At 40.6% G+C, this 19657-nt stretch overlaps 1 protein-coding gene across 6 annotated transcripts; it reads left to right on the top strand.

The window, feature by feature from the left end:
* LOC8071245 (DNA repair protein RAD51 homolog 2) lies at nucleotides 839-19133 on the top strand. Of its 6 annotated transcripts, none has more exons than XM_021446801.1 (15): nucleotides 839-1013; nucleotides 1112-1225; nucleotides 1367-1516; nucleotides 1926-2029; nucleotides 2126-2189; nucleotides 2341-2396; nucleotides 2694-2774; nucleotides 3183-3248; nucleotides 3364-3455; nucleotides 3536-3652; nucleotides 5314-5457; nucleotides 5544-5597; nucleotides 6286-6511; nucleotides 6835-6902; nucleotides 18900-19133. In XM_021446801.1, the coding sequence occupies exons 1-12, from the start codon at nucleotides 930-932 to the stop codon at nucleotides 5564-5566; spliced, it is 1095 nt and encodes a 364-aa protein (XP_021302476.1). In that variant the 5' UTR covers nucleotides 839-929; the 3' UTR covers nucleotides 5567-5597; nucleotides 6286-6511; nucleotides 6835-6902; nucleotides 18900-19133. The 6 variants fall into 6 exon arrangements, with proteins under 6 accessions (XP_021302476.1, XP_021302475.1, XP_021302478.1 ...); XM_021446800.1 differs by lacking the exon at nucleotides 18900-19133 and adding an exon at nucleotides 11103-11588; XM_021446803.1 differs by lacking the exon at nucleotides 18900-19133 and having other exon boundaries at nucleotides 5428-5457; nucleotides 6835-7095.

Below are 19657 nucleotides of genomic sequence, written 5' to 3'. Positions count from 1 at the left end.
TAACCTGGAGTGAAAATAAAATCAACGAACGTCCAACAATACAAACACGTGTGTGTCGCACGTGCATATTTGCTAGTAAAAAAAATACTCAAATCTAACTAACATTAGAAATTGTATAGAAAATTTTTTATAACTTAGAAAAATATAAAACCAATTCTTTTTTCTAAAAACATGATGTGTATTTTTCTTATAACCTAAAAAATGAAATTAGCTTCATGTTCGCATATTTACTCATAACCTCAGTGTATCTCAGGTACCTAGCAGTTACCCATGGGTATAATTAAATATTATTATTTTTGGTTTCAAATTACAAAATGTTTTTACTTTCTATTGTACCCGGACCCATCGGATATGAAACGTGCAGCAGCTACGCGCACATGTCTAATTGCCATCCCTAGTCTTAAAAGACAAGTCACCAACTCCTGGGGACATGGAAGTTCTTTTTCTATAAATTCTACGTCAATTCATGTATAATACAATTTGTGTGTTGCAGGTAAAGAAAAAATCCGCTTGGGCACTGTGGCAGTAGCACACAAACGAAACATTTCGAATCCCAATTCCCCACACCTCAAAAATTATATAATAAAATATTAAAATTTATAATACAAATAAGTATCATTAGACTCTTTATTAACTATATTTTTTTATAAAACTATTAGCTATATTTTTATAAATCTTTATGTTTTTTTCCATAATTTTTAATTAAACTGAAGTTGGAATGATTTGCAATTTGGATGTGTTGCAATTGCAAAAAAGGCAAAAATCCTCTTGGGCAGCCGTGGACTGTGGACTGTGGTAGACTGGTAGTAGCACAAGCACAGGAAGCGCGCAAAGAAAACATTTCGAATCCCAATTCCCCCCAAACAGCAAAACCCCCTCCTCGTCGCCGTCGTGCTCCGCCGCCTCGAGCCCCTCTCTCGGTGATCGCGATGGCGAACATGCCGGTCTCGGAGATGCGGCTTCCTCCCCACCTCGCCCACCTCCTCGCCGCGCGCCGCCTCGACACCGCCAAGGTCAGCCTCCCGACTCCATCTCCTCCATTGCTGCCTCCACCAAAACCCCACGTCCCCTAACCGCGCGCGCCTCGGGCCTGCGCTCTGTCCTTGTCCAGGACGTGCTGTCGCTGCCGGAGGTGGAGCTCATGGCCATCCTCGACGCCGGCCTCCCCACCGCACGCGCCGCCGTCGCCCTCGTCAGCGAGGCCGCCTGCCCGCCCTGCCAGACGGTACCCTCTCGCCCACCTGTGCTCCGCTTGCGCCCCTGCCTCGGATTTAGTGGGGTTTCGACTCAGTGGTCGATTTGGGGTTGTAGTCTGTGACTCTGGATTAGGGTTTACACTGCATTGACTTGCCCTGGCGCTGCGCAGGCGCTCGCGCTTCTGGAGGAGCGCGTCAGGTTAGGAGGCGGCGGCCGGCTGGCCACCACGCTCTGCGGGTTGGACGAGGCATTGGGCGGAGGAATCCCCATGGGAAAGCTCACTGAGGTCGTTGGTCCCTCGGGGATCGGCAAAACGCAGGTGAGCTTCTGGTTTCAGAGATTCACGCTTAATTTGCGCACCTTTTAGGGTTCTGTGGGTGCACGGATTCACCGTGTACGCGTGTGGGCGCCAGGTGTTTGTGAATATGTACCTACATGCTATGCGTCTCCATGAACTTGGTATACAATACAGAACCAGAAGGAAATGTACCTTGTGTATATGCTTCATGTGACGCTGCATCATGCGCCTGCAAGTGTTATGATTCTGGTTCCTAACTCCCTATGATCTTTGGCATCTTGATTGAGTCCACCGATCAATTGACATTTTGTTGAGCCAAATGGTTATCGATCCGGAACATGTTGTGTGCTAACTTTATTGTACATTATCTCATTCTGTTGCTTGTCTTGTATGTTTTTTAAATTTGTAGTTATGGTTTTGCACACTGCAGTTCTGCCTGAAGCTTGCGTTGTTAGCAGCATTACCGGAATATTATGGAGGTTTAGATGGTAGAGTTGTGTATATTGACACAGAATTCAAGTTCTCTTCACGGAGGTAGCTGAAGTTAATGACTACTGTTTACTACTCCCAAGTATATTAAATATTTTTTTCTTTAGTCGAACTTCTCATGTTGTCATTGATATGTTGCAGGATGATTGAGATTGGTCAGAAAAGCTTTCCTCAAATATTTAGACAAGAAGGCTTAGCACAAAAGGTTCTTATGCTCCACATTCTTATACTTGGGAACGTCACCAGGAAACAATGCTATGGAACCTTGCTAATATTTCTTTCAGTTCTTGTAGTACTGTTCTCACAATCCTGAAATGTCTTGCCTGTTGTTTCGTATCCTTTGTTTATTTTTGCAGATGGCTGGGAGGATCCTAGTAATTCGACCGACAACTTTAGCTGATTTCACCAAGAGGTATAGCTGTTCATGAAATCAGCGAACTTCATTACCCATGCTCTTTCCTTTATTTGCAAAATATACAGACTGATATTTTGAGTATTTTAGTTCTTATAGGATAGGCGCATGAAGGACCGAAAGTTCCTTAAAGTATCTTTGAGATTCTAATACCATGCTGTTGAAAATTTGGAATGCTTATATTCTGCTCATCCTCATGCCGTCATAGTTTAGATCTTGTGCTTTAGGTTTATGCTCCTCACTAAACTCGACATGTTGTGCTAACACTGCCCCCCCTCTTTTACTGTCTTTCTACAGTTTGGAAGAGATGAAGGTGACTCTTCTTCAGCATGATGTGAAGTTACTCATTGTTGATAGCATGGCTGCTCTTATGTCTCTGTAAGCTATGGACATGGAATTCCTTAGTCTAGTTTGCAAATAACTTGCTGCATATTTTAAAAGATTGAAGTGTATTCTTGTATACACTGTTCTACATATATAAGTATCTTCTTTTGCTGGCAACCAGATCATCAAAATATCCAATTTCAGATTGAAGTATGTTTGACTATATAATAGCATAATGTCCAAACTGCTATTTTTGTACCAAAACAAGAGTCACAGCCGCTATGTTAATTGACTAGTTTGTGTGCCATCTCACTGCCTGGTACACCTCCAATGCTGGCTATGTTTAGGAGCATTTCACATGTGTAGGCTTTAGGTTTTACATAAGCTGAGTTTATAGTTCCTGAATAGTTGTGCTATCAGTGGATGGAAAACTAATCCTCTATTACATCCTGTCTGTAACAGGGAGAACGAGAAGGTTACAGCAGGTTTCAGCCAACACCCTTTAAGATGGACCCTTTCTTTTCTTAAGTGTGTCTCCCAGTCTCTTAATGCTCACAAAACTTTCTTTATATTGTTTTTGTTTACCAATATTCATCCTGCTGAAATACCTTTTGTTTCCTCTCTTTCTTCTTTCCTTGTGTAGGTCTATAGCAGAGTTCTCAAGAATTCCAGTCGTGGTTACAAACCAAGTACGCAGCCAAAGTAATGACGATGGTTACCATTTTTCCTTTGAAGGTTTGGACTTCTTCCTATAACCGCTATGTTTTAGACAATTTGTTGAACTTGACTAAAGTATCTGTCAAAATCATCTGCAGTGGACAAAAAGGATGGTAATAAATGTGCTGAAAAGTTTGATTCTCATCTTGTTGCTGCACTAGGGATTCAGTGGGCTCATGCCATAACTGTCCGTCTAGTCTTTGAATCTCATTCAGGTTTGTCCTGATATTTTTCTAAATACAGAAGGTGTTTATGTTCTCTTTTCATCTGCCATTTATGGATCGCAAGTTTGCAACACTCATACCTGGATTTTTGAATTCATATCACATCAGTACCTATTATTAAGATCATATGAATGCTTTGGTGTTTTTTTTTCTACTATACTTCAATTTCATCTGGTTTGATAATTGATATGCTGCCTAGTTACGATTGCATCACGTTAGTTTTATCTTAGAACCTGATTTCAGTTTTGATGTTTGCTTGAAGCACGCAGAAGCACCACTAAACACAAGGAGCTTTTAAAATTGCATTGCCTTTTTTTTATTTTATTTTATCTTTCAACATAGCACTACATCAGTGAGTAACATTTAGTGCTGCATCATAATATGGAAAATTTGACATCACTTGGTAAAAAATGGTAGGATAGAATAACGATGAAAGAAACTTACATCTATGTTTAGGAGTCTTGCTCTTTTTTTTATGAACATAAGTGGCATGAGCTCTGCCTTTCAATTGAAATAGAAAAGAACTTCTAAATTATACTGATACAGGATGTGGCCTAAAAAAAGCCCCAACACTCAAGGCACTCTAGGAGTAACCTATTGGCACTACCAGTACCAGACCATTTTTTTTTTGAACGCAAACCAGTACCAGACCATGGGCCAACACAAACATGAAAACTAGAAATTAATTTGGATACAAATCCAAAAGCCCTCTTACATTGGTCCATGTCATCCTTCACTCCCCAGGCCACTTGCTGGGCCGTTTGAAAGTGGTTTTTGAATATGTGTTGGTTTCACTCTTTCCAAATGTTCCACATAATATAGATTGCCATACCATGGAACTTGTGCCGCTGATCTTCTGGGAATCCTCTCGCTGTTTCCTCCCACCAAGAAATGATGGTTATGCATTCACTTGATTGTGAGGGTAGCACCACATTGCAATGTTCCTAAGTTGCAACTTGTAGCCAAACCGCTTGAGCAAAGGGGCAGAGTACGGACAGATGGTGACCTGTTTCTAATGGTCCGTGACATAAGACACATGCATAAGATACACACGTCCTGAAGAGGACAGCCTTGCAAGTTTAAATTGTCCACAGTGAGGATCTTGTCTTGGGTCTGTATCCAAGTGAAAAGTGTGCACTTATTTACTGCGTGTGCCTTCCATATTAGATTGCTATTGTACTTGATGTAGGATCCTTTGAATTGTATGTGATATGCTGAGCCTGTGGAGTACTGACTATCTGAGGTCCACCTCCAGCTGATTGTATCTTGCATTTCAGGCTGTAAGCCCACATCTTGTAAACGAATCCATAAAGCAACAAATTCTTGGACTTGGACTGTGGTAGTTATCTTGTTGCGGAAACCATCGATCCAAGCATCGTTGCTCATCTATTGCTCAATGGTTTTGTTTTTTCTCATGACAAGCTAAAAAATGTGTGGCATGAGGTTCCTAGGCGCTTCTCCATCAAGGAGGCTTGCTCTGACAGTAAAACCTTTATATGAGTTGCTGAAGATGTGCATTTTCGCTAACTAAAATACTCCCTGTTTGCTATCATATTTCTTCATCACTTACTATTTTACTAACCAAATAGCAATTTCACATTTATCCATCGTATCATTTTAGACAAAATAAATTTAAATTGCATTCGCCATAGGCCACAGGTTCATCAAGGTGGCAAAATCACCTATGTCTCCAGCAGTAGCATTTCCATTCGTTGTTGAGTCATCAGGCATTACCTTACTAAGTGACGAAAGCATTGATGTGACAGGTCCTGAGATTACCTCAATTCGTTGTCAAGGTACAATCTATGTTTGTTCTGCAGATAATGGGCTTAAGCGTGCAGTCTTCTTGTTATTTGTCCTTCTAACACAGATGTTTCTCCAGGTCAAAATGTTCTGTCTCGATAACCATTTAAATGCTACCATATCTACTGAAAAGGTGTAATCCTACGCTTTTTGTTTTCTACTGGACAATATGGATAGTATTAATTTAATTTCAGTGCACTCTCCTCAAAGTTCAGGAGTAGTCTTGCTTCTCTATCTTGTTTTCTCTACATAGTGTACCATGTAAAAGATATAAGAGCGTTTTCAAATTGCTGTGATTATAAAAGGGGTTAAATGCTTTGCAATTGTTTGATTGGGATTATTAAGGGGATGAAAATACTTTTGACCAGAAACTGTGGGGTGAGTTCCCTACAGGAGTTTTTTTTTCTTTAAATAAAAGAAAAAAAAATGTACCAAGGGTGTTTCATGGGCTGAGGTCCATTAAAAGGGGAAAGGACCAACATGATATAATTCCAGTGCTGTATAATTATGGTACCAACATGATGAACTCCAGTAATGATCTGGTTCTTTATTTTGCACTATGGGATTGGAATAAGGTTCACCTGCGTGGGTCAAATTGGTTGATGTCAAATCTGGTTATTGTGGGTGGTATGATTTCTTTTCTGTTCAGTTAGTGGGAACGGTATTCTTGCTGCTGTCTACTTTATTCTGCATAAAAAAACGAAAATTATGTCAATCTTTTCCATTATGTTTCTGTGAAACTTCTCCCATGCAACTGTCCAATCAATTTGAAAAGATCAATTCTTTGTAAAGAAACTTATTTCTTTTTGACAATTTTGCAGGTCTCTATCCTTCTTTGATAAGTTATGTTCTAGTGTAATGATTGGGTGTTTTTCCACGAGGATCGAGGAAGGTTGAAATAGCCGGTATTCAGTTGATGTTTCTTTCCAAGTATCCTTTTGTGTGGTAACCTAGGCACCTAGCAGGAACAAGATGATATCATTCAGGGAGAAAATCAGACATGGCCTGTTTTATGAAACATTGTTTAGATTGGTCCTTCATAACAAGGTAAATACTTGTGTACCAAAAACGTTATGAATTTGTCTGCAACCATTAGCTCAACGATTTCAGAAGCAGATCTTTGTTTTCTGGAAGGGGAAATATCTATAGCACCTGAATTCGAGAACTGTCATAGGAAGATAAAGCTAAACGCTGTATGAAGAATGCTAGTAAACTATGAGGTCATGCTCAATGGTTAGAAGAAAAACGGCAGTCATATACAAGAGAAAAATCGCCTTGATGCAGTCTTGTGTAACTCGTGTCAAAGGTTAAAGCAGTAGTTTTTTACTGAATTGGCTGACTTCACTTTTGTATGTACTCTGAACTTGTAGGTTTCGCCCTACCTGTACCTGATGGCGATGGGATCTGCTGTTTTCGTCTGTCGCGGAATCAATACACGGTATAACAAATTTACTCATGAGCTTTGCAGAAAATTTAATTGTCTGTGTTTTCTTATGCATGACTCTGCGGCCTGATCCATTACTCATTAGATAATGTATAAAATCTTATAGAATCCCTGATTGGACATTCAATATCATATACACAGAACCATGACATTTTTAGTGGAGATGATGTCTGACCTGTGGGTTTAATTTGGTCTGGAGTAGTGGACTTTCTAAGAATGGATATCAATCCTCCACGTCTTGCGATAGCATTTTTTATACCTCGAAAACCTCGTATGGTGTGTGCGCCACATCATGCCTGCTTTCCGTTTCCACCCACAGAAAAGAACAGGAGCGACAGCCCACAGTTGTCACCTTGTGGGCTTCTTTTTCCTTCTAAAAAATCTCCAGCAATCCCCAAATCATATGAATCCTTTGAATCCTTCCAGGCTTTTGTTTACTTCAATCTAGGACTTGCCCTTCTCGCCTATTCGCCCTTCCTGGCTGGAATAGGCACCCTCCTCCTGGAAAGAAAGAAAGAAGCTGCTCACTGGGGGAAACTTTTGCGCACATCATCACACCACCACTAACACACGCTTAGCATATGCTGGAGCCTGGGGGTGGTGTTTTACCGAAGGGACAGTGCTTGCTTTTGGGAGGTTAAAGAAACGGAACTAGGTTCTAGGGGAACCAATAGAGGCGAAGCAACTGAACTGTCTTGTTAGTAGACAGGAAGAATCACTTTACGGGTTCTGCTGATCGCTTGGCAATTATACATAAATTTAAATAAATAAATAAACTTAAAGCCCAATGCTTCCTTTCGTTCGATTTTGACGGAACGCTGTCGACTTTTGGGAGTGGTGGTTTATCCTGATTGGACGAAAGGGGTATGTCTCTAGAAGCAACATAATTGATCATGAGACTCATTATTGATGATAGGTCATGGGGAGCACCAGGATAACACACACTGTGCAATCGCGACGACTGCAAAGACCTAACAACAACTTATTCCCCCACATGCCCTGAAAAAGCAGGGAAATATTCACCATATATATGCGCTAGTGCGTTTCCTCATTTGGCCATATAGGGGGTATTTTAACAATAGGCTTGGCCACTGCTATTTTGAGTGAGGGGACATAATAAGCTTTACCTTGGGGCATCTGAAGAAACATGAGATGCATGAAGACTGGATTCTGTCTGGAAACAGCGACTTTAATTGTTCCTGGGGCAGCTGATTCTCGTAATCGTGTTGTGCCCCGTCTGGTTGGAAATTAACACTAAGGGCTAGCTGGATGTAGATCGAGTTAGGTATTTGACCACGCTGTTATGTCTGATGACGCAGTTTTAACTCATTTTAGTAACTAGCTGTGGGTCCCCGGCCTGAACCACTTGGCCGGGTTGATTGCATGCTCTAGCTACTAGCTAGTGTCGAGTCAGCTAACCAAAGTTACCTTTAATTTCGGTTGGTCGTATTCCGTTGCAGACCTAATCATCATCATAGTACTAACATGGCAGTAGCAGCATGCAGTATGGCAGTAGTACACATTAGTATAAGGCCTTGTTTAGATCCAAAAAGTTTTTGGATTTTGACACCATAGCATTTTCATTTTTATTTGACAAACATTGTTCAATCATAGACTAACTAAACTTAAAAGATTTGTCTCGCGATTTATAGACAAACTATGCAATTAGTTTTTATTTTTATCTATATTTAATGCTCCATACATGTGCCGCAACATTCGATTTGACGGGAATCTTGAAAAGTTTTTGGTTTTTGGGTGAACTAAGTAAGGCCTAATTAAAAAAAAGGCCCAAAAAAAAGGTGTTACCAGGTTTCTATCCTAGGAAGGAGTCAAACATGGGCGTCGCGTCTGGTAGTTTGACAGGCTGGGATTGGCTAGTAGTTGCTGAGTCCAATGTTTGTATGGATACCAGTCGTGCCTAGCTAGAGTAGACATGCGTGCCTGAGAGCGAAACGTGAACCAATTGGATTGGATGGTTCGCTAGAATAAGAGCAGGACCATCCCCATCCGTAGGTAATAAACTCCTTTTTCCACAAGAGTAGGTGTTACAAGTATTACACCTCTCCCTCTCCCTCTCCCATGAAATGATTCATCAGTTGCATCTCGATCCCCTTCCCTTGCCTTATCCGCGTGGTCCTTTCCCTGGCCTTATCCGTGGTCCGTGCGGCCCCAACCCTGATAGCCCCAGCAGCCTCCAGTCCAGGCGCCGGCCTTGCTCACCCCACTCGCTACGTCCCAAAATGCAAGCAACCCGGCCAGCGCAATGCAATACCGTGTGTGTGATTGCGTTGCCTGCGGCGCAAGTTGCGTGGCCCGCCGGTGGATGTTGCCAGTGATTTGTCTTTAAACAACATGAGCTGACGCTTTGCACTGCATGGCATTCAAGCTAGCATTCGTTTGTTTGGGATGATAATGATGTATAATAATAAAGTAGCAATAGTATTTAAAAGTACCAGTAGCATGTCGCTACGGGGCGTCGTTTCCAGAGCGTCCGTCTTACTCTATGGAGCTGATCAATCAGTTCAATTCTGGTTCTGGAGGTAGTGGTAGATAATAAAGCGCGCGCCCAGAATTAGCCATAATAATCATTTGTTTAGCGGATGGATAGATGGGTGGATGGATGGACACTGGGTGAGGTGAGGTGACCGGCAAACCATAATGTCCACAAACAAAACATTAGTTTTCTGATTGGTTGAGCAAGTGGCCCGTGTAGGGTATAGAGTATCATTTGATTTGGAGTCATCTGTTTTTTAATTTATTCGGAAAGCTAGCGACGGACAGTTGTGATTTGATTGATGTGTTGTGTGTGGGCTACTATTACCAAACTGTTTCTTCCAGGGTATTCTGATGGTTTCCAATCCAATAAATATCATAATACTAGGAGATTAGCATAACATAGTATAGCTAGGCTAGGCTCCCTAGTAGTATATGTAGTGGTTGGTTGCCTAGCGTTGCCCGGCCACAGTCAGTACAACTTGCGCTTTGTCTATGCATCCTACTGTGTCGGCACTAGCGTTCTTCTCTTCCTTCCGAGCTGGACCCTTTGCATTGGCGATTGCCGGTCGTGGTTTCTTGTTTTGTTTGGTTCACTTTGGCTCTAAAAACTCAGGGATGGATTGGGGATTTGTCCCGCCCGAATGCAGTAATAGTGGTTTGCCTTAATTTGTTTTTTTTTTCAAGTTGGAGGCTTTTGCCCTATGATGACGACGACGACGACGACTGTCTGGAATAGAAAAAAAAAGAACTCTTTTTGGAAAACGTCGTCCATGGTAGCCAGGTGGTGTGTGTGTGCGCGCGCGCATGCCGCGTGTTTGTATGTACTGTACGTGCGTGCCCCGTGACTGGAGCGGCATGCATCCACCAAAGGATGGGAACCGCCGGATCTGAATGTCCGGTGCCGGTACCCCCTCTCCCTCCTCTGCCACTACTGCTACTACTACTAATCATCATGTAGTGCTCGTGTGGATTATGGATCAGGATCACCCTTTCACCCTTCCCTCTGCCTGCCTCGACTAGAACTCTCGAATCCTCCTCGTGTATCTTGTCTGTCGTTAATGGTACCAGCCTGTCTGTCCAAAAGTCACGCTTTTCCATCAACTTTTGCTGTGCTTTTTTTTTTCTCGTACCCGTACTAGTAAAAAGGTCGTGGTGTCTGCCGGCCTAGGTTGTAGACCGCCGCAATTGACGACTGCAGGTAACGCTCTAATCCATGGCGGCAAATAATCTCATCACTCCCATCAGCGGCGTCGTCTCGGTCGTGATCGTGACAGGAGGCGGGATTCGTCGTTCCTCGTCGGTGGGTGGACAAGACGATCCCCATTCTGGGAAGTATACAAAGGTAGTACTACTACTACGTACTCGATCCATTCACAGGAGGCCACGAGGGATCCTGTAGCGCTGTCGAGGCATCATTTCATTGGACAATTGGAGATCCCATGGTAGTAGCATGCATGGTACACTTGCGTCTGCACTCTACAGATTGCGATCGAGGCGAACTACGCGCATGGCCTTGTTCAGATGGTAAAAATCATTGGTTTTAGATACCGTAGCATTTTTATATTTGGTAATTATTGTCTAATTATAGATTTACTAGATTTAAAAGATTTGTCTTGCAAATTATAAAAATAGTTATTTTTTAATTTATATTTAGTGTTCTATACATGTGTGCAAGATTTGATATGATGATAAATTTAGGGAACCAGTAACGCCTGTCACTGGCGGTGGACCACGCGAGCGCCCGCCGCTGGCCCGTGCCTGCCTGCCTGCCTGCCTGCCTCCTGGCTCATCCCATGGGCCGGGCCGGCCGCATCCGCACGCGGCACGCGGTTGTGAAAACCTGAAAGCGATCGAATCTCGCTCTCCTATCGACTGAGTATTCTTCTTCCTCCTCTTTTTGTCTTTTTTTTTATTACGACCGGTTTGTACGTACGTGTACGTATAAGAAAAAAAATGATGGGGGTGCTCCTAGGTTTTCTAAGATGTGGTTGCTACTTTGCTTGCTCCTCACCCGCCGTGGGTATCTTGTTTTTCATGCCGCGCACCACAGATAAGGGCCCCTTTTGGATCGCGGCATCCTTTCTCGTTTCATGCATTTTTCCTCTGAAAATAAACTGATTCCTGTAAAAATTAAAATTCGTGTGTTCTAATTTCTAAAGGGGTCTGGGTGTGATTGGTTGTTTACTCTAACTTTGAGCTAGACTAGTTATATTATATTTTTAGAAGGAAAAGGTCAGCAAAAGCTTTCCTGAAATTATATTAGTAGATGAAAATAAAACAAAGTTATATACAAGGAAGCAGCGGACCCTTTAGGAAGCCAGATAGTCATTATATTATATTACTTGTATCTTAGTATTAGTCTGCCAGCGAAACGACGTTGATTGTTTGCCTGCAAGACAGAGATATGTTGTATATGTGAGATAAAAAAAAAACAATACAAGGTTATGGCCATGATCTTTTTTTATGAATTATTACCATGATTTTATTTTTTTTATTATTAAGTGTAGATGTATCTCAAAAGTGCTTATTTTATCTTGCGCATTTTGTGTCTTAAAAGTCCTTTCAAATATACTAATATATCAATTGATATATACTAATCGTGGCGGTACACTTGTGCATGCGGACGCCGGCTCCCATCTGTGCCTGCCTCTCTGCCGCAGTAGCATAATAATATGTACTGGCACAACGTTTGTTTATTGGCAACTTCTCCGTGTAACTTGGCGGCCATAAATAAATAAATAAGTAAATAAACCTCAGTTTCCTAGAAGATTGGTGTATGCGGCGCGCGATCTTTGTATGTGACCACACTCAGAGATGCATACGCAGATGCTAACCCGCCACCACCCGCATCAACTCCACACTGGCTATGTAGTTGTTTACTCCCTTTATTTTTGAAAGGTTCGACTCCTAGATTTCATACCATTTATTTTTTTTTTAAATTTGACCAACTTTATATAAAAGATCATCAATATCTATGATATAAAATGAGTATCTTATAAAAATATATTCTATGATAAATCTAATGGTATTAATTTGGTACTATAAATCTTAGTGTGTTTTTTAGAAATTTTATCAAAATTTTAAATGTTTGACTTAGAATAACTCTAGAAGTTGAAGCTTTTAGGGAACAGAAGAAGTATTACTAAGCCTCTGTCCAAAGTATAATACAATTCTAAGTTTGAACCAAATTTGAACTAAACAAGGCCTAAACTATATAAGCCATTCTTTCTTGTAATCTTGTTAGATACCTAGCTTTTATCGTATACTCCTAGATATCATTTTAGACAAGGTTTGAGTCAAACATTAGGAATATAAATTTCTCAATAGTTTTTAAATTGTTGAGTTTGCAAATATAAAATTATATAAATAGATGTGTCTTGAAAATACTTTTATAAAAATATACATATATTATTTTTTCTAAATATTTTTATAAAAAATAAGAAATTAAAGTTATTTTTTGAAGAACATATCGCTGTGTTAAACGACGTCTAAATCTCGTCGACAGAGTAGAAAGAAAAACACGGCTGAATGATTTACAAATCAATCTGGCTGATAAGATAGGGTCCACACACCACAACAGTGAGCGACGTTGAGATGGGCATATGATGGGATGGGACGAGAGGGAAATCATTAAAAAATTCACAAGTACGGTGGGCCCCGTCCCGCAGTGGCGTCGCTGTCTGGACTCTGCACCGAGCCTACTCCTCGCCCGCCACCGGCTGCAGCCGGTCAAAGGCGGGGGCCGCTTTTCCGGACTCGGAAGGTCCGACGAGGATCCGGCACCCGATCTCCCTCCATCCCAGGTTACCCGATCGGGAAATTCAATGCAAATAGTACTACTCCAGTAGGAAGCTTGCGGGTTTCGGGTGTACGATTACGAACGAACCCGCTATTGTGCTTAGTTCACTGCCTTGTTTAGATGCGAAAAGATTTTGAATTTTGCTACTGTAGCATTTTCGTTTGTTTGTGGTAAATATTGTCTAATCATGGACTAACTAGGATCAAAAGATTCGTCTCGCGATTTACAGTTAAACTGTGCAATTAGTTTTTATTTTCGTCTATATTTAATGCTTCATGCATGTGCCGAAAGATTCGATGTGATAGGAAATCTTGAAAACTTTTTGGTTTTTGGGTGAACTAAACAAGGCCTAAAAAACCAAGAACTTTTTAAAGATTTCTCATTACATCAAATCTTACAACACATACATCTAGCATTAAATATAGATAAAAACAAAAACTAATTACACAGTTTACCTGTAAATAGTGAGACAAATCTTTTAAACTTAGTTACTCTATAATTAGACAATATTTATCAAATAAAAAAGAAAGTGCTACAATATCAAATTCTAAAAAGTTTTTGATGGGTAGACGAAAAGTTTTTGGGTTTCATTTGTATTTAATAATTATTGTCTAATTATGAACTAACTAGAGTTAAAAAATTTATCTACAATTAATTATTTTTTCTATTTATATTTAATACGAACCTTCAAAAGTTTTTAGATTTTAGTTGGAACTAAACAAGGTCTGATTTGATTAGAGGATTGGATCCGGATCCCCGTGGGCCGCAGCGGAGCTGTCTGGTCACTGGTGGTGGTCTTTCGTGTCGGCGGTTTCCGCTGTCAGCTTGCTCGCTCGCTTGTCTTTTGTTTTGCTGTAGACAGATTCATGTTTATCTTCGGTACATGCCTTGGCGTCCACACAAAACACACGCACAGTAGGCTCACCTCACCGTACCTTTCAAGCACCATCGTCACCATGCTACACCTACATACAATGACAAATAGATTAAAACTAGGACCTTGTTTAGTTCATCTAAAAACCAAAAAAAATTCAAGATTCTCCGTCACATCAAATCTTGCGGCATATGCATGGAGCATCAAATAGATGAAAATAAAAACTAATTACACAGTTTGCCTGTAAATCGCAAGACAAATCTTTTAAACCTTAGACAATGTTTGTTAAATAAAAACGAAAGTGTTAAAGTATCGAAATCCAAAAAAAAATAGATTTAAACAAAGCCTACGTAATATGTACCACATGGGTATTATTCATGGTTGAAACTATATACATACATGCATGCATGTCTCATCAATTTAGGTACTAGCTTGGATAAAGAGATATAGTCGTCGATAAGCTCTCCAATTAATCTCGTGAACAGTACACTTCATCACCAGTTCGTACCGTAATAAGGATCGGCGATGGACCGATTGACTTTGCTATAGTAGTGTGTATGTGTGTATTGATAAGAAAAAGAACAAAAAAAACCCGTATGAATGCCGATTATATAACACTGATTTGTTTATTTGCAACTATACGTGTTGGCTGAAAGGACCGGCCGAAGGACGGACACGTCCGCAGAGGCTTTAAATTAATTATTTCCGTTATTTTTATGAAACAACATCTATCGAAGAAAATATACGTACTGTCACGGCAGTTTCAGAACCGAAACAATCATGTCAATGTTGGAAGAAAATGTTGCCAATGTACTAGTAGCTAGATGATACGGGGGAAGTGGACGCAACGTAACTTTATTTTCACAGCAAAAAAATGCGAGGAGGGAATAAAGATAATGAAATTTACCGGTATTTGAGGTATCAATCCTAATACACTCCACTGTAGTCTCTCAGATGGTTTTTCCAAGAAGCATTTAAGGTGTTGTTTCGGTGAAAAACTAGTGCCGAATCGGTCTTGCCGATCCTATAGTCGGCCTCACCATTTAGACCTACCTCTACTATATATCGATCTTAGCAATATGCGGTCTATGCAATTGTATATTTGTTAATGTGTAACTAAATTAACATGATCAACGACTCTAGATCTAGGGTTGTGAAGTGAAGGTCTGCCGCCATCCGGCATCTTTTTTTTCAGTTTTCTATTAGTATTTTTATCAAATAAACAGTAAAGATAGTTACTATTTTAATTTTTTCCTCTGAATATGCTATCAAACCTCGAATATATATATATATATGCTTCGCTGAATGATATTTCCAGTTTCGAAACCTTATTGTAACCACGAAATAAACAATCCTTTCTTTACAAAGCACCTTTATTTCATTATCTCATCGATATCTATGGACAGCTATGAGATGATATCGATCGGTCGGCCAGCCGGCCGCTCCATTATTGATGGTTATGTCATGCATGCATATATACGGATGTCCCATGCATATATACGACCACATAATAATAAACAGTATAGTATATTGTTTAATTTCCGCCTCGTGCGTTTCTCTTCCTCTATCGACAGGTACACCTTAATTAATAAATTAAATATCATCATGTGGATATAATTCCTGCTATTAAGGATTTAAACAATTTGAATTTGACTAAAGTTATATACAAAAGTACTATTAGTAACTATTCAAAATAAATATTGACTATGGAACATATTTTTCGTAGTGAATTTTATTGAAGATATGAATGGTGACACTAATTATTACTTCCTCCGTCCCAAATTATAAGTCATTCCAAGAATCTTGGAGAGTTAAAGTTTTTCAAATTTGACCAAATTTATATAACAAAATAATAACATTTTTGGTACCAACCAAGTATCATTAGATTCTTTGTTAGTTATATTTTCATAGTGTACCTATTTTATGACATAAATCTTTATATTTCTCTCTATATTTTTGGTCAAACTTGAAAATGTTTTGACTCTCCAAGATTCTTGGAATAACTTATAATTTGGAATGGAGGGAGTACAAATTTGATCAAATTTTAAAACTATGCTGACACACAAGTTTTATAGTTGCATTTTTTTTTGTGGTTTGAGGGAGCATATATGTAACAATAATATATGGTTTTGTGTCTCTTTACGTTTTTCTCAAGGTATACGGATGCATGCATATCCGGTTCCTGTTGAATTCGATTTTCTTGCTGCTTTTTGCAAAGATTCCGTAGCAGTGACACTGTAGCTTTGCCCACCGCGAAAGGCACTGTTACTTCTGGTACCTACTACTAGCTACCGGACAGAATGGACGGTAGCACGTGTCTTCACTGACCACGGATACCCCGGTTCAGCGAAAAAAAAAATCTCGGAACTATTTTTGAATCCTCAGGGCAGTCCCAATGGGGAAACTAAATGTAGTTTCTATTCCTATTAATTATGTTGACAACTCAGCATTTTGATGATGTGGCACAAGAGTTAATAAGGAAAGAGACAGTAAAACGAAGAAATCGTTTCTACTCCACGAAACCACCTCTACCCTCGCAACGAGGCGGATAGACACGACCCATTCTCCGTTGGGAAGAAACCACCGGTGTCGAGGGATCCCGTACGCCGCCGCGCTGCCTGCTTTGCGCTCGCTCGCTCGATCCCGCCCGGCTTCGCTTCCCTCCCTCTCCCGCGCCGTGATGGGAATTGACGACGGGCTCGAGCTTCACGTTGCCGTAGGAGGAGTGTGGCAAGAAGTGGTGGTGGTGGTGCGGCGGCGGGGGCTTGCTGTCGACGAGGACGCCAAACTGCTCAGAGATGACCGGACCGCAGCCGGTGGTGGTGAACGAGGGTGTGGTGGAGGTGGAGGTGAGCACAGACACAGAGGGCGGCGAGGCCGAGGGGTTGCCGCCGCCGCCTGCGGTGTCGGCGTCTGGGAGGTTGACGATGGTGATGTCATGGATGCTGGAGCGGCGCTTGTCCTTGCCGCTGGAGTTGAGGCGGATGAAGTACTTCTGTGCATGGCTGGGCACCTGCGTCGGCGTCCAGCTCGTCACGAAGTTGCGCGAGATGTTCCGCCAGTCCCCGCGCCCGTACTTCTTCAGACCCATCAAGAACAGCCTGCGGTACGGTAGGCAACCAGAGAAAGATTGCAGATTAGCCATGAAATTTTCAGCAATCAAGGGCGCAAGTTCCATTTGTTGTGCGAGAGAGTGAGAGGATCAATTGGGGTCAGGGCGGCTGCTTACTTGTGCTCCTCCTCCGTCCAGGGGATGCATGTTTATGCTGGACTGCAAGTCATTGTTTATTGTCGTCTTTCTAAATTATGTTATTCAAATATTGTCTTGTTTCCTATCATGTGATGAAGCCGCTGATGACTACATGGCTGATTGCCACAGCTAATCTAATCATCTTTTGTGTTGTATTTAATTTATCTTTTGTATTAAATATCTTATAGAAACCATGGGTTGGGAGAAACAGTTTCTATAAGACATTAATTGCTCTTTTTCTCTCTTGGAATCTACAACTAGAAATTTCCATTGGGACTGCCCTAAGATGTACTTTGTTATATATAACAAATGCATTTTTAGATATAAATGCTGGTATTGGTTTTTAAAACTAACCACTTCACTGTATCTTTTCTTTTCGGTCTCTAACGATTTCCCTATACATTTTGGTGTATTCCAGAGAGCACCTTGCTCTCTATTTTTGATTAACGAAAAATCTGAAATAAAAGATTACTACTCCTCCGTTCCTGAATAGAATTAAACTAATTATATCAAAAGATTTGTATTACAAAAGTAGTTTACATTAGATTGAGCTTAGAAATACATTCTAATGATCAAACTTTTGTTGCCATAATTTTTTTTCTCGAACACGCAAGAGAGTTGCGTATCATTGTATTAATAAAAGAAAAGAGTCACAATAGACCCAAACCCACACACACTACATGAACACTGAGGAATTATCGGTAAAACAAAAGGCTAACCCGACATCTATAGCAGTCCTTCAATCTGCTCCTCCAGCAATGAGCAGGGAGATCCCCTTGGCTCCTGCCATGCTCCACCAATGGGCCTCTTCCCTAGCCTAAGCCAGGGTATTTACACTTAGGATTGCACCATTGAATACACAATCATTTTCCATGCCGCCAATGCTCCACGCTCCCAAAATGACTAGAGAATTCAGACCTTTTCTCACATCTCCACTAGCAGCGTTATCCACTTTTCTCCACCAATCATCAAAGGACTGATGAGAAGCTTGTGGAGCAAGTGATGCAAAACCAAACTGCAAAAGGAGGGTGAACCAAAGATCTCTTGACAATACATAGCCCACGACCAGGTGCTGAATATTTTCCTCCTATTGATCCCAGAGAAGGCATTGTTCTAGATGAGGGAGCCACTACTTGCCAATCTTTCCAACATCTGTTATGAGCAACGAACCACATAAAAACTCTGCATTTGGGGGATGCTCAGGATTTCCATATTCTCTCATAAGGTTCAAAGGAGATTGATTCATGAAACAGGGTGCACAACAAAAATTATAGGTTAAAATATGTTTTTTTCAAGACCTCACCAAGTTAAATCGCGTCTTATATTTGAGAACAGAAGGAGTATATTTGAGTATCTAATTAAAGAAACTGTTAAAGAATATTTTTTTTTACCAAAATCTCTTTGCATATACATCAATTAAGAGGAACTTGAGAAGGCTGTTGGAGTTGCTTTTTTTATTCAACTATCCTTGTCCAGTCGTTCATGACATTATGTACCGTGATAGCTGATTTTGATTAAAGTTTGATTTTTGTTTTTGATTTTTTTGTTGCCGTGTAATATGTTGGGTGGTAGTTGGCGCGTCGAAATCGAGGCGTGCACGGACGAGCAAGGACGACGGCACGTGAAACACACGCAGTACTGCTGCGCGGAAAAGGGAGGGGGCCACGTACATGCCTGTTTCCATTTCCAGCGGGTCGTCCGTCGCCATGCATTTAAGGCTTTGTTTATAACAATAACAAAAATGTTTAGAGTTTCGTTTCTGCTTCCTCCATTCTAAATTACAAGTTATTTTAAAATATTAGAGAATCAAATCATCTCAAACTTGACTAAATTTATATAATTAAATAATAATATTTTTGATACGAACTAAATATCATTAGATTATTTATTAATTATACTTTTATAGTATACCAAGTCGATGTAATAAATTTTTGTAATTCTCTTTATAATTTTAATCAAACTTAAAATGTTTTGAATCTATAAGATTTTTAGAATGACTAATAATTTGAAATAGTGGGAGTATTTATTATTATTGTTTAGCTATAGAATTTTTTTTTGATAGTCGTTCAATCATAAGAAGACGTTGATTAATGTTCTGGTAGCACACATCGCTAGACCCACGGTGGTCAGACCTAGATTTCATTGTTCCCTAGGTGGATCGCCTGAATTTGTATGCCTTGGTGCATGCTCTCCTTATTTGTGGCAAGATATGGCGTCATGCTAGCATGAGTCGATGCCAATAGTGTGCCATGCAGTGGGAGGCCTCTCTAAGAAGGCCATACCTCCTTCTGTGGGTGGTCTTGGATGTTAAGGTTGTCATACACTACTTT

This window comes from Sorghum bicolor, chromosome 9, assembly GCF_000003195.3.
Source record: "Sorghum bicolor cultivar BTx623 chromosome 9, Sorghum_bicolor_NCBIv3, whole genome shotgun sequence".
NCBI lineage: Eukaryota > Viridiplantae > Streptophyta > Magnoliopsida > Poales > Poaceae > Sorghum > Sorghum bicolor.
This window is presented reverse-complemented; position numbering and strand designations above follow the sequence as displayed.

Coding starts and splice junctions, on each gene's coding strand:
- LOC8071245 (XM_021446801.1), top strand. CDS start 930: ATGGCGAACATGCCGGTCTCGGAGATGCGGCTTCCTCCCCACCTCGCC. Junction 3,249..3,363: donor TGGACCCTTTCTTTTCTTAA/GTGTGTCTCCCA, acceptor TTCCTTGTGTAG/GTCTATAGCAGAGTTCTCAA. Junction 3,456..3,535: donor TTACCATTTTTCCTTTGAAG/GTTTGGACTTCT, acceptor AATCATCTGCAG/TGGACAAAAAGGATGGTAAT.